General features: G+C 44.1%; 1 protein-coding gene across 1 annotated transcript; it reads left to right on the top strand.

Moving 5' to 3' along the window:
• The first annotated feature begins 10,389 nt into the window (after positions 1–10,389).
• Positions 10,390–14,520, top strand: LOC146784147 (uncharacterized). Its single transcript, XM_085633467.1, has 3 exons — positions 10,390–10,493; positions 11,975–12,079; positions 12,275–14,520. Exons 2-3 carry the CDS (start codon positions 12,010–12,012, stop codon positions 12,916–12,918), a joined length of 714 nt encoding a protein of 237 aa, XP_085489593.1. The 5' UTR covers positions 10,390–10,493; positions 11,975–12,009; the 3' UTR covers positions 12,919–14,520.
• The last annotated feature ends 563 nt before the right edge of the window (positions 14,521–15,083 follow it).

Genomic DNA, 15,083 nt, shown 5'->3' with positions numbered 1-15,083 from the left:
GATTACGGGATGCGCCCTCTCTGTCTGCGTGTTCTGACAGGATAACATAAAAGTCACCGCCCCAGAGTTATGCGGCGCTTCCCAGTGACTGGATCCCCATCCACACCTGGTTAAAAAGCTCTGGATTGTCCGTGTTAGGCACGTATCTGTTAGCTATTGTTGTCTGTTTTCCATATAGCACTCCCTTCAGTGTAATGTATCGGCCCTCTGGGTCTGTTATAACTTGCTTTGTTGTCCATGGGAGACCACTACATATTAGGATCGCCACACCTCTTGAGTAGATGGGGCAGGCTGATGTGTGTATGACCCCCCTATCTGTTTGCTTCAGCCTTGACTGGGAGGTGTATCTCAATTGGGTCTCCTGTAAGAGACAAATATCTACTTTGTACCTGGTCAGATACAATTGAACCAACCATGTTTTTCTATGGTCATTTAGACCCCAAATGTTCCAGGTATTGCAGTTTAATGAAGCCATGTTAGCCTGCTCTGGACTGTCTCAGGTGCTTAACTGGGGCTTGCAACCCGGTGGGTGACTCCCCATGTGATAGATGGAGTAGGTAAATATGTATGCAGTGTTTGGATACCCGGACGGGTCAGAGACATGTGTCTAATGTCATGATGGGAATGTGCAGCATAATCAACCTCAGCAGGATAGTTTGCGGTAATGAACGAAAACATCTTAACCCCTTCCCATCCCCTCCCACACCAACCCCCCAATGAGGTTGTGTAATTAGCCCCCCCATTGGCACCCAACAAAATAGTGTTTTCAAATAGCCAAGAGGCTACAAGGGAAGTATCCCGTGGGGAATGAGGAGTTACTTGCGAACAACACTGCCAGTTAAAGTTGGGTGGCTGAGCCGTGGTGTTTATCGGGCTGTGATACTGCATAGTTTATACAGAATAGGAAGTACTGTCACAGCATTCTAGTAATGTGGCAACGGCTTAACATATGGTGTAATTATGCTGTAAGGAAGGCAAAATATTAAAAAAATACATTGACAGGGGTGCCCTGCAATTGTTCTACAAACAAACCATGCCAAAGTTCGAGGACAATGTACTTAGTCATTTTCACTCAGGTGACCTTCTGACGATGTACCGCCAGATGGCTGCAGAGCTTTCCGTGACTTTCCCGCCTGCTTGGCGAATTTGAGCGCAACCTTCGTATCTGTGAAGAAGAGAGATGTGCCCTCAAACTGTACCCGCAGATTTACTGGATTCAGAAGAGCATATTTGGTTCTTGATTGTTGGAGCATTTTCTTGGCTGGAAGGAATTCCCTGTGGGCCACTGGAACCAGCTGAGTAAAGTCTGGATACAAGGATATTGTATTGCCCTGGTATTGGATGGAGCCAAGTTCACTTGCTTGCCTCAGAACTGTGTTGTGGTCACGATAGTTTAGAAGGCAAACCAGGATTGGATGCAGCTGCAACCCTACCAGTTATTTGGGGCCAAGAGAGCAGTGGGCCCACTCGACCAGGAACATGCTGGAAAGTTCACTGTCAAAAAGGTTGATCAGCATGGTTTCCACAAACTTTTCCATATTGGTATGTTGGTCGTTTCTGGAATTCCCATAATTCTGACATTCTTGCATCTGGATCTGGCCTCCAAATCCTCTTTTTTGGCTTTTATGAGGTTTAGAATCTTGTCATCTGCAGCAGCTGCTCTTGTGATTCAGCTTGTCGATCGTCTGAGTCAGGCACTCTGTTCTCGAGAGCATCAATCCGGGTTTTGTGCGTTTCGACCCGCTGTTTCAGCTGGTCAATGAGAGCAGCAAGGGTGTCCAGCTTGGAGTCCATGGCCAGCAGGCTCGCCTTTACATCTTTCAGCATGGATCGTAGATCATCCTCCTGTGCTGCATTTGTCTCGCTTCCCCTGCCACAGTGCTGGCCGCAAAGCCGCTGTACAGTTGACATGTGAGTCTTTTGTCGAATGACAGTTTTGGCTATTTTACATCAGCTTTCCCCATAGCTGTGATATCCAGCAGGCAAGGTGCTAGGGAGATAAGTATGCAGAGGTCAAAGGCCGCAGTGTCCCCTTTGCAGCAGCTCCAGTGGGTCCAGCGGGTCCAGGGTGTGCCCTGGCAGTTCCAGTCACCCCACTAGGCCCCGGGGAGCCACTCAAACTCAGATCACCTCCAATGAGTAAGCAGTGTGTTTACAATGTCACAACCCACAGACCGCACGTTGTGCCTAAATGCAGCAGTCATGTGCGCTTTCTTTCTGCGATGGAGGGTGCTACCCCGTCCTCTCCAGCAACCCCCCCCCCCCCCGGTCTGAGCTTACGTCTGCAGAAGAGTATTCACTGTGGGCCTCTTCACTGTTGTTTATTGGCACCAGAATTTCAGGTCCCAGCGAGGCGGTGTCATTAGTTGTGGCACAAGGGCCAGCCCTCCTTCACTAGGCCCGGCTCTGCCGCATGTATTCTGCCAGTGGGGCATCCATCATCCACTCGAGCCCCAGGATACAGGCATGGTAGCAACACGAGACTCCAGGGCCCCCAAGTCGCACCTCCCAGCTAGGGGCACCAGGCCACGCAGCCGCACGGTGAAGAACAAGGGCCGCTCCATGGCACACCTGGAGGAACCACAATCGCCGATGCCGGTTACACAGCAAGGCAGGCGGGGTGCAAATCCAGCAGCGGCATCTGCCACATCAGCTATGGGAGCGCATCAGGGCCATGTTCAGAGGGCCCCAGCAGGCCCAGGCCAGCTTATCTCGGCAGCAGAAGAGGGGCCATCCCTCTGATTACCAAACCCGCTAAGTCTGGTGCTTGCCTCCGTAAGGTGAGCATGCTGCGTGCTGTGATGTGCAAACACCGAGATTTAGGCAGTTTAATGTAGGATGTTGAGGCTCGGCCAGCAGAGCCCTCTTAATGAACGGCCATTTTGCTGCTTGGCTTGGCCACGCCCCCCCAATCACCCAGATAGTTGGCATGATTCTCCTTGTAGACAGGTTAGGACAGTAGCCAAGCATGTCCTTACATTTAATATTCAGAGTGATGCTTGGAGCCAGTTGCACTTCAAGGGTTTCAGAGCTTCGCATATGCAGATTACCTTAAAGATTCTTCTTTTGTGCCACACCATTTGCATTGTGCATGATCTTCCCCCTCCTTATGACCATAACAATAACACCTTTGGGTTATTAGGCCAAAACACATTTCTTTGAGGGCACACTTTGCATGATGTGAGAGAGGCAAACTCATGTAATCAGACACGCAGCCAGGAGAGTAGAGGTTCACTACCCAACTGCCATGATGTTTGGATGTTAGATCCCTTAGGTCCTGCTCCCATGAGATTATCTTTCTTGTTTTGTTAGCAATTTTGAGGGCAGGTGCTGAAACATGTGATTGTGTGTGCATGAATGAATGTGTACACATCTCATAATTTATGCATGATGAAGACTGAATGAGTGTTCATGTTTGCATGAGTGAGAGTGTCTGCTTGTCTGCCTGTGTGTTTTTGTGTGCATGTGTATGGTTGCCGGAGAAAAGGTGGAGGACCCGGGATAATAATGAATTTCTGTCACTTCTGTGGGACAATATTAGCAATTCCAGGCACAATGGTTAACTATCCTTGATATACTGGGGCCATACTTGACTTTTGGGATCCTTGGTGTAATAGTAGACTATCCTTGAAAAACTGAGGTCACTTTCAGCACACCTTTGACAAACCATGTTTTAATGGTAGCCATCCCTAACATATAGTGGGAATTGCTAGCATTCAGCTAATCCTGCCATAATAGTAGTCCATCCTTAACATACTGTGGGCATTCTTGACAGATATATTGCTGTCTTTGGCATATAAGTAGGCCATTCTTTAAATATTGTTGTCATCCGTGGAAACATTCTGAATATCCCAGGTACAGTAGTGGCCCTACCTTGATACACCATCAGCTGCATTCATTACAATACCAGCTGCCTGTGAAGAACTGAGTGATATGGTTATTAACTGCGTTTTACTTTTTCCTTCCAGTGACTACATAATGTTTTTTAAGACTGAAACTGGTTCCTTCTTTACATTTCCTCACCCATACCCTTTCTACAAACCTGTTCACTTTTTGTTAAAAAAAGGAGATTTCAATTTTTTTTTTTAAATCTCTTGTTAGAACCACCATCTCCTCAATCAAAGAACTAACACTGTATTTTTAGTGTGTCAGTGACTGTATGGTGTGAGAGTGGATGTGTCAATGTGTGCATCAGTAAATGCCTGGGTGTGTTAGTGTCTGCATTGCTGTATGCCTGTGTGTGTCAGTTTCTGCATTGGTTAGTCTCTGAGTGTCTCAGTGTGTGCGTCAGTGTATGCAAGGGTGTGTTACTGGATGCATTAGTGTGTCAGTGTCTACATTGCTGTATGGCTGGGTGTGTCAGTGTCTGCATTGTAAGTCTCTAGTATGTCAGTGTATGCATCAGTGTGTGCCCGAGTGTGTCAGTGTTTGCGTCAGTGTGTGCCTGGGTGTGTTAGTCTATGCATTACTGTGTTGTCTAGGTGTGGTAGTGTATGCATCAGTGTTTGACTGGTTGCATTACTGGATACATTACTGTTTGGCTGAATCTGTCTGTGGCTGCATTGCTGTATGCCTGGGTGTGTCAGTGTCTGTATTGGCATGTTCCTGCATGTGTCAGTGTATGCATCAGTTTGTGTCTGGGCATATCAGTGTATATGTTGGTGTGTGCCTGGGGGTGTTAGTGTATGCAATATTGTGTCCCTGGGTCTGTGACTGTATTCATCAGTGTGTGCCTGGGTGTTTTAGTGTATGCATGAATATGCACCTGAGTGTGTTAGTGTATTCATGAGAGTGTGCCTGGGTGTGCCAGTGTATGCATCAGGAAGTGCCTGGGTGTGTTTGGATATGCATCAGTGTGAGCCAAAACCAAACTGCACACTATCTCATTGCAATTAAAGAACACTGTTCATTGTACTCACTACAAATAAACATAGCACAACCCATTCAACTATTTAAGAATATAGTTTTGTGCAGAACCACTTTAAAGACATGCAGGTATAGCTTTACACCAGCAAGTATAAAAGACAATTATGTCTTCAAGCATTTGAGAATACATTCAAAAGGAAAGATTTCAGCTACATATGTTTAATGTAATATTTGCAGCATACAGAAATCCAGTAGCAATGCCATGAAGTATTCATGTGGAACAAGTTTCAATTGTAAGCACTTAAAAACAAATCATGAAAGGGTGCAATACTGAATGATGCAGGGTAAACTAGATGCAGCAGAATATACCACCTCAATAGCATCCTTGGAATAACCTTCATCAGTTGCAGTCATCACAATACCAGCCGCCTGTGAAGATTTGAGTGAGATGGTTACTCAGTGAGCAAAATGCCACGTTTTTCACTGTAAAAAATGGGTTCTGTGGGTCCATTTTCTATTCTACAGTTCTCAGGTTATATACTCAGACACCACAAATGAGGTACTGTTAAAATAATCATCTTGATCAGTTTGAAAAAAATAAAAAACATAAAGATTATTGTAAACAGCACACTATGTGTATGTAAGTAAATGTGCATGTATAATCAGGTCAGCCACTGATTGTACAGGTTTTTGAGTGGGTATATGACACTGTGTGGGTGAGTCAGTGCCTGTGTGAATGACTGCCAAGGCATGTGAGAACATGTATGAGTACCGGTATGGATGTGTTTGTGACCCTTAAGTTAAATTACTAATGAATATATTTATAACTTTATAAGCACATTTTATTACCAAATTAGAATACAATGTAACCAAACAATTGACAAACATAACAAAATTCATTTAACTAGTTACAAATACAGATATACACTGAAACATTAACTTTTGATTAACTACTCACTCATATATTTACAGTGCTGCTGTCTATTTACTTTAACTCACCACATTTGTAATGGAGAAGGAGCAAGTAGATTAAGAGTAAAACATGTTATAAAAAACACTTTACTTGATAAGGACGTTGAAATAATTTAACCCCTTTGCTGCTAGGCTCCCTTAACCCCCCCCCCATGCTAATTATTTTTGGGCTCTTTGGGGTAGGTTGTTCTTTGTCCCTCCCATACGTTTTTGTCCATATAAGGTATCCATTTCAAATTTGTGTCCTGTTTTGTCCAACATCCTGGGGATTCTAAATGTACCCAGGGTTTGTGGATTCCCCTGTAGGGGACAGAGAAATTTGCCAAAATACAGCTAAGTATTGTTTGTGTTGGGATACCTATGTATTTTCAAACTGGGGACAAGATATGGAGTTTAGAAGCAGTGGTTATTTGCACATGTTTGATTGTGTTTGTACCCATACTAAGATGTGAATTAGAGGGCATTTCTCAAAAGGACCTCTTTCTTACACACTTTCTTACACTTGGAAGGCAAAAATGCAGAGAAAGTCAATCGGGAATAACACTTATTCTACTAATATGTGTTTCCTTAAGTCTTTCGATAAAAATGGTACTTCACATGTGTGCCTGCGACAGGAAACAGCCTAAAATGCAACATAGACACGTCATATTTTTCCACTGAAAACTGCCCATTTTTATGCAATGTGTCTATCTGCGGATTTTGGGCCCTAGAATAGCCGACACCTGGTGAAACATAGCAAACCTGTCCATTTTTCAAAACTAAACACATTTTTCTCATATTTCTGTGATGGAAAGTTCTGGAATCTGTGGAGTGCCACAAACGTCTACCTACCTGGCATTCCCCCAAGTCTCCCAATAAATATGGTACCTCACTTGTGTGGGTAGACCTAGTGCCTTTAACAAGAAATGGCCTGAAATGCAATGTGGACTTATCACATTCTTCCACAGAAAACTGACCCCGTTTTTTGCAATGTGCCTAACGGTGGATTTTGGTCCCTGGCTTAGGGAAAGCTAACAAACCTGTCCATTTTTCAAAACTTGACACCAAGGGTAATCCAGATGGGCTGACTTTCAGGGGTTTCTCCACATTTTTTCCTCCAGAATCTTCTGTAAAGCTCAAAGTTTGACTTAAAAAATACATTTCCCTCACATTTCTGTGAATCTGTGTGGGGCCACAAATGTCCATCCATTCAGCATTTCCACAAGTCTCCCAATAAATATGGTACCTCACTTGTGTGGGTAGGCCTAGTGCCTGTGTCAGGAAACAGCCCAAAACACAACGTGGACACATCACATAATTCTATTGAAAACTGACCCTTTACTTGCAATGTGCCTAGACGTAGATTTTGGGCCATAGCGCTGTTGGCTTCTTTGGAAACCTAAAAAACTGTACATTTTTTAAAACGAAACATCTGGGGGATTCAAGGATGGGGTGGCTCTCACCAGGTTCTGTTACCCAGAATCTCTTTCAAATCTCTAAAAATGTCTAAAAAACATTTTCCTCGAATCTCTGTGATGAAAAGTTCTGGAATCTGTGAGGAGCCACAAACTCTCACCCACCTGGCATTCCCCCAGGTCTCCTGAATAAAATGGCACCTCACCTGTGTGGGTAGGCCTAGTTCCCACAGCTGGAAACAGCCCAAAATGCAACACGGACGCATCCCATTTTTCCACTGAAAACTTACCCTTTTTTTGCAATGTGCCTAGCTGTGAATTTGGTATTCCAGCTCAGAATCAAGAAAAAAACTAGAAAACCTGTACATTTTTTAAAACTAGACACTTAGAGAAATCCAGCATGGGGTGACTTGTGCGTCTCTCTCCACATGTCTTTAAACAGAATCCCCTGCAAACCTCAAACTTTGATTAAAAAAATAAAAACATTTTCCTCACATTTCTGCGATGGAAAGTTTTGGAATCTGTGGGGAGCAACAAACTTCCACCCACCCGGCATTCCCTTTAGTCTCCTGATAAAAATGGTACCTCACTTGTGTGGGTAGGCCCTCTGCAGGAAGCAGGAAGCAGCCCAAAACACCACATGGACGCATCACAATTTTCCACTAAAAACATAGCCATTTTTGTAATGTGGGTAGCTTTAGATTTTGTACGCTAGCTTCCTCGGCACCTCTGGAAACCTAGCCAACCTGGGAAGCCACAAACTTCCATCCTCTCTGCATTCTGACAGATCTCCTAATAAAAATGGTAGGCCTAGTGCCCACAACAGAAAACAGCCCAAAAACCAACATAGAAGCATCAAATTGTCCACTAAAAACTAAGGGGCCTGATTCACAAAAGTAATCTGAGACAAAAGTCTTTTGCTATTCACAGATGGCACTTACGGTTTTTGGTATTCACAGAAATCACTTACGATTTCTATCTTTGCATCTGCGTTTGGGCCAGAATGTCCGCACTCGGGGTGGAATTTCTGCACCTGGGCCGGAATTCCCGCACTCAGGCTGGAATTTCCGCACCCAAGGCAGAATCTCCGCCTCCAGGCCGGAATACACGCATTCAGTCCGAATGATCATTTTCTTCAATGCTAAACACCTGTCCAAGTGCTTACCATCCCCCCACATGCGTCAGAGGAAATCAATTAATACCAACAGCAAGACCAGCACCACAAACCACATAAAAGCAGCACACATTCAAGGAACAAGTTTGGCGTTTCTGTTTTCCTTCTCTGTGCATCACTACTTGAAAATGTACCGACTGAGGAGGTAGAAAAATTTCACAGATGAAGAGACTACCATGATGCTGGAGTTCATTGTGCGGCACCACAAACGGCTACATGGTCTCCCCTCATACTGCACCAACGGCACACAGAAGGCAGCTTTATGGCAACATTTAGCCACTGCTGTCACAGCATTGGGAAAGGCTGTACGCACACTCCATGACATCAAGAAGAAGTGGCAGGACGAAAAGAGATGGGTAAAGGAGTAGTACGCCAGGATTGAGTTGGCCAGAATTCACCCTGGCACACAATCCAGAACCTGCATCTGTCTCACCACACTTGAGGAGGATGTCCTCAATACAATCCACCCCCACGTGGTCCATGCGCTTCCTATGATTGATGTCCGCAATGTGGTACAAGGTAAATGTGATAACAAGAACAAGTATATTAATTGACTGTCGGTGTTGCACCTCCATTTTTATTAAGGAAGTTTATATAAAAATATAGTCAGTCAGAGGCTCATGAGTTTCCCTCTGTATGTTGCACCACAAGTCCGAGAATTCTTTGAATTACAGATGGCAAATCCCATACCCACTATTGAAAACATGGGCCCAGTACTACTAACATATATACCTAACACTGTTAAGTAGCAATAGACAAAGTGCCCCTTCCACTCATCCAGACGCAGCCAGATCAGACAAGAACGTCAGGGGGGGTGGTACGGTTCAGAGGAAAATCTACAGACGACGGAATAGGGAAATTAAAAAACAATCATCCCAAAAATAACTCACCTTGTGCTTGCCACATCACCGAGCACAGCGTGAGAGAATCCTTATTCTAAGACATTTTCTTCCACTATTCCATTGTCTATTTCACACCCTGCCCTGCCATTACACACCCAATGCCCCACTGCTCCTACCAGCACCAGCCGCTGCAGTACTTCACAACACTGTTAGCATGCAGAAGATATGAATAAATGTCAGACAACTTACACATGAACATTTTCGATTTGGTTACTTTTCTCGCTTCTCGCCTATTGACACATTCAGCCAGAGCACAGACGACCACAGTAGCAGAGGTACCTGCACCTTCTGGGAGGAAACCTCATCCACAGCAAGGCATACCACCCTCACTAACTGGTAGGTCAAACTGGTGAGGAGATGGTCAAAATGCATACATTGTCAGCAGATAACAGAGGGACATATAGGGCCCGAATCTCAAAGGTAACCAAAGATGAAAATCTAACTTTAAAACTATTGGAGTTCTTAAAAGACATTTACCTTTAGCAAATGACATTTGTGAATAGCGAAAGACAAAAAATAAGATATCTAGGCTCATCATACTTTTGTGATTTGGGAGCTTTACATGTATTCCATCAACTTTGCCAGAACTGTTAACTCAATCTGGAATTGAGTGCCACAGCAAGTCAAAAAGAAGTCTCCCCTATATTGCAATTGTTTTTGTAGACAAAATCTAGAAATTCAATGTTAACAAATATAACAATGGAGAACAAGAAGTGAGATTCAATTGTCAGGAGTATTGCGAAAGCGTCCAGTGTCCAAATTATAATGTTTTTTCAATACATAAAATTGTACAGTCAACCCAGCTGGTTATATTTGTTAACATCCGATGACATGATGTTGGGCCAAAAACAAAACACGATAAAGGACCTTACTTTAGGAATTGTTGTGGTGTCAATTTGATAGACTTCACTTCTAGGCAGTGGAGCCATTATAAGTTGAATGTAGGATCAATCATATTTAGTTCCACACACTTCTGCAAAGGTAGTGCCCACACTGTTTGTGCTTATCCTTTGTGCCTGAAATTGAGTGCATCACATGTGGCAGCTGAAATGTAAGGTTGCAAACACACTTATCATTGTAGGTCCAATGATGTCGTCCCAGATTCAAGTACCCCCATTTACCTCTGCTACAAGGTTGGCTGTGACATCTGATCAGGGACTACACACTGGGCAGGTACGGGCCATGGTAAGAAAAACCAAGAATAATGTACCTGAATGCTCATGCTCATGAAATGTGCCTTTAATCTCCGCTGTATGTTGTATGTGTTCTACACCACCATTGTCCTGTATCCCAACATCCCTAAATATGGCATTTAACCACATACCAGATCACCAGAGTGAAAGGATGACACAAAATGTATTCCAGGTTAGTGCAGAATGGACATCACATAGTATATAGTATCATATGAAGTGTACTAGACACAACTGGATTGTAATTCAACGATATGAAACTATCTTGTAAAATATCAATGGACAAATCCTATTGGAATTGATGTGGATGAGGGTCACACTGATGCCAGTTGTGTACTTTTGTGATGGATGTATGGGCTGCTAAGGTGAATCTTGAGGAAGTTACATTTTCAAATCTCCTGGCTGAAAAGCCCAACACAAATCCTGTGTAGGCGGCAACCATCAAAGTTTCTCAACTTACCCACAATGTGGGATCCTAGTCAAATGTTGCATTCTGCTTGCCTCCTCTTCTACTGTATTAACCTATATAAGCAAGCGTATAATATATGACGTTGGGATGTCTGCTGTACAAGGCATCATCTGTTGTCAGCTAAGTAATACCATGATCTTGTAAATGGATTATGGGAACAGTGGACACTCAAAGGATGGACATAACAAATTTGATATCTCTCAGTCCAAAATGAGCTTTGTGATTTCATGTGTGGGAAAGCACAAATGAGCCACAAAATGTACCTGACTATTGCACATCTCACATATGAACTCTGCAATGCAATGTTTGATCTGATGTGCAAATGTGAAACTGGTCAGCCTGGTGATGTACACTCCTTTCGACTTGTCAACAGACAACACCATTCTCATGAGGCATGATGATCTTAACGGTGAAGGTATAATCAATGTAATATGGAGGCGTCCTGCTTATTTATTCCCTTCTTTCAAATATCAGTAACCTTCTCATACACGTTTGTCTGTTGATGTGTCATCTCATTGATGTCAGTGCTGTGTGGAGGTAACAGCTAACAACTGCTGCATGTGAGCAGTGGCCCACATGTAAAGTCCACGACGTAAACATCCTGCACATTTGCCAGGAATATCATATCAATGGTCATTGAGAATGACACATACATGTTAGCTCATAGCTACCATCTGGTGTACTGAAATATGGATATGTATGTCTTATCACAGCTGCTGACAGGATGACACCAGTGCAGCATAAAACACCATCCCGGGGAAAGCAAGACATCCTGGCCACAGCAGTGAAACCCTCTCATACCTGTCCATCAGAGAAGTGTGGTGTGAAGTGTTTCCCTATCATAGATTCCAAAACCATGACAAAGATCCAAATCCCCTTCTGCATAGAATCTGCAATCGGTGTTTATAAAGTTACATACATACCATTTCATTTTTAGAAGTGTCACATGTGCCTATTTGTAAATTAATAATACAGATCACTGAGTATGGTGTCACTTGCTTCTCCAGCTGCTGGATCGGGGACCGCTCCATCAAGTACACCTATGAGGAGCCAAGTGCAGCAGCTAACATCAGGGGGGATTGCAAAGGGACACAAAGCTGTGGCTAGAGCTGGTGAGTTTGCTTGTGCATTGTACACCTCCGTTCCACACCTCAGTGCTATGGTGTGAGCTGTCACATGTAGGGGTACCTAAACTAGGTCACATGTGCTTCATCTGTTGATGTGAAGTACAGTAAAACCAATCCTTGTGTTGCACCACATCCTATACTATGTCAATTACTTATCCTGTTGCAACCTCTGTGTTCCAGGTGATGATGACGTTAAGGAGGATGGACCTTCCATCAGTTTTGGGCGACGGGCAATCAAAGGCAAAAATCCACTGCTCCTGCAAGCAGTAATGTCGGCTGCAAGTACTGTGCAAGAGGAGAAGGATGAAGTACCTGAGGGGACTAAAGAATTTGACGATGCTGATGATTATCGATACATCCTCTCAGAGGCTGACGATTCAGAGTCAATGGACAGAAAATTTCCCACGTCGGCCAAATTTGGCAAGGCCTCACAACCTCCACCCAGCAAAGTGCCTCAGCCTCAACAAAGAAAGATTGCCTGTCCTCAGCATAGAACTAACAAGCTACATCTCACAAGCACCCCAACACATACATCACTCCCTCACAGTCCTCACATCCAGTACAGATGTGGTGGTTCCCCTACAAGCTCCTCCCTATACAGTGCACCCCAGGCATTCTATCCACCATCTGAGGGAAGTACCAACCCTGTTGTGGTGCAGGTATCCCCTGGATACCATTCTCCTATTCACATGCTTCCACCTGCCACCCGCCCCCTGCAGTTCGATCTGGCCGTCTCATCCATAGCCGACCCCTGCAGAGAGGGCCTGCACCTGGCTATGGTGGGCAGTGGCAGCAGGACTTCTTCCAACAGCAGGCAGAAGTGAAGCATGACATTCATGCCATAGGGGCTATCCTCGAGAGATAGAATAGGGGAACCCTACTCACTAAGGAACCAGGGTAAGTATTAGATTCAAGAAAACAGTGGTTCCTGTGGAATAGTACTATCTATTTTGATAATGGGATGCACAATCAGAATGTAGAGGGCTTGAGTAATGTCAGAGGGGGAAGAAACCACATACACCAATGGTTCAGTATATCACAGTTATGTTTATATTTTTCAAAAAAGGAAAAGGATATCTACAATGAGAAAAATAAAGAACATTTGTGTGAACCCAAGACAATAGTGAAAGTTGTGACAATTTTTACAAGGTTTCCAAAGTTCTACACAAGTCGACCATTATCACATATATATATGGTGAACAGCAGCTCGATACAATGATATGTGCTGAGTAATGGTTCGCTTTCTCTTTGCTGTCGAAGACGTTTCGACCCTATACGTGGTGTGGGGTCTCGCTGCTTATAGTGGCGGCGGTTCCAGCCGCTCACTGTCATCGGACCTCTGAGCAGAGCAGACTTACGCTGCTTTGCCGTCTGCGCGTTGGACCGTCACGCGCTGTGGGGATCTCTTCAATCGAAATCCGGGTAAGAAATGGCCGCGCCACTGCTTTCCCTCGCACTATTGCGACCTCTTAAATAGATGATTTAATATGATTCCTGTCATTTACAGGATCTTGTCAACAACATTGACGGCTGCAAATATACCTTTCACCTACCCCTTTTGAAAGCGATTATTAGGTAAGAACCTTCCTTTTTTGAAAAATATAAATATAACTGTGATAAACTGAACCAATTGTGTATGTGGTTTCTTCCCCCTCTGACATTACTCAAGCCCTCTACATTGTGATTGTGCATCTCAATAGATAGTATTATTCCACAGGAACCACTGTTTTCTTGAATCTAATAGGGGCTATTCTGTCAGACATGTCTCAGGCCCTGCAGGACATGTTCAAAAACCCCTCAGGTGGTGGACGGACTGACCCATGTTTTGGACAGGATGGATATATCTTTGCAAGACATGTCCAAGAATATCAGAGACATGATATCCATCCAAAGGGAAGAGAGTGCAAGACACCATGCCTTGGCCATGAAGATGATGATAGAGGGCATGCTGAAAGTGATCTATAGTCTCCCTTCACAGTCAACGTAGGGAGGGGAGCCATCACATCTTCATGCAGCACATCATACCCACACACCTGTACCTCAAACTGCACAGGACCACAGCAAGGATAAACACCCACCACCACCCCCTATCCAGGCACTCCTCCTACCTGCACATCCACCACCACCCACTGAACAGGCACTCCCCACACCTGTGCATCCACCACCACCCCTGAACAGCCACAACCACCCCCTGTCTATGCACAAACACCAACTGTATAGACACCATCTGCCCCTGCACATGAACTTCACCCTGTACAGGCACATGCACCACACCAACCTGCAACTCGGCGACAACCCTGACATAATCCCTCACAGCGATCCTCACCTCCAAATTTGTGCACTTGCAAGCACGATCCTCATTGATCACATCAAAAAAATATTGTCCAGTGTGAATATGTGTAATTAAAAAGAAAATCTCATCACAAGTCAAGACTGTCTTGTGTAAAATGTCCTGATAGGCAAATGTTTACTAATTGTGGTGGCCTAGAGATGTGAGGATGTATGTGTGTGCATGACACATGTACAAGTGTAAACCCATCATTACAACAAACTCTCATGTGCAGAGCAAATAACTCGCAAAATATATGTCCATATTTTGTACAAGACATTCACAATGAAGTTAAACAAGATAGAGAAATATGATTCAAAATAAAATTTTTGGGGAAAAAGTGTGGGATTAGAAATCCAACAGTTCGTTTGGAAAGGATAAAGGAAAACAAATGATGTTTTTAATACAGAACGAGAAGAGAACTTGGAGTGGGGTGGGGCAACATAAAAATAACACGTCTGGGAGCATCAGGGGCGCCAGTCTATATACAAGGGGCAAAGTAAATATTTGTCCAAAAACAAAATTCTGTCCAACAGGTCAAGTGTCCTTCTGGTCATTCTCAATTTGCACAATGTTCAGATCCTCTGAGTCAGAGGCAGGCTCCTGGCTGGCCGGTGCAGGACCTTGCACCACACGGGGTTGGGACACACGAGGAGTACA

The sequence above is a fragment of the Triturus cristatus genome, chromosome 11 (assembly GCF_964204655.1).
Source record: "Triturus cristatus chromosome 11, aTriCri1.1, whole genome shotgun sequence".
NCBI lineage: Eukaryota > Metazoa > Chordata > Amphibia > Caudata > Salamandridae > Triturus > Triturus cristatus.
Note: the sequence above shows the minus strand (reverse complement) of the source record. Positions and strands in the feature narration are given on the sequence as shown.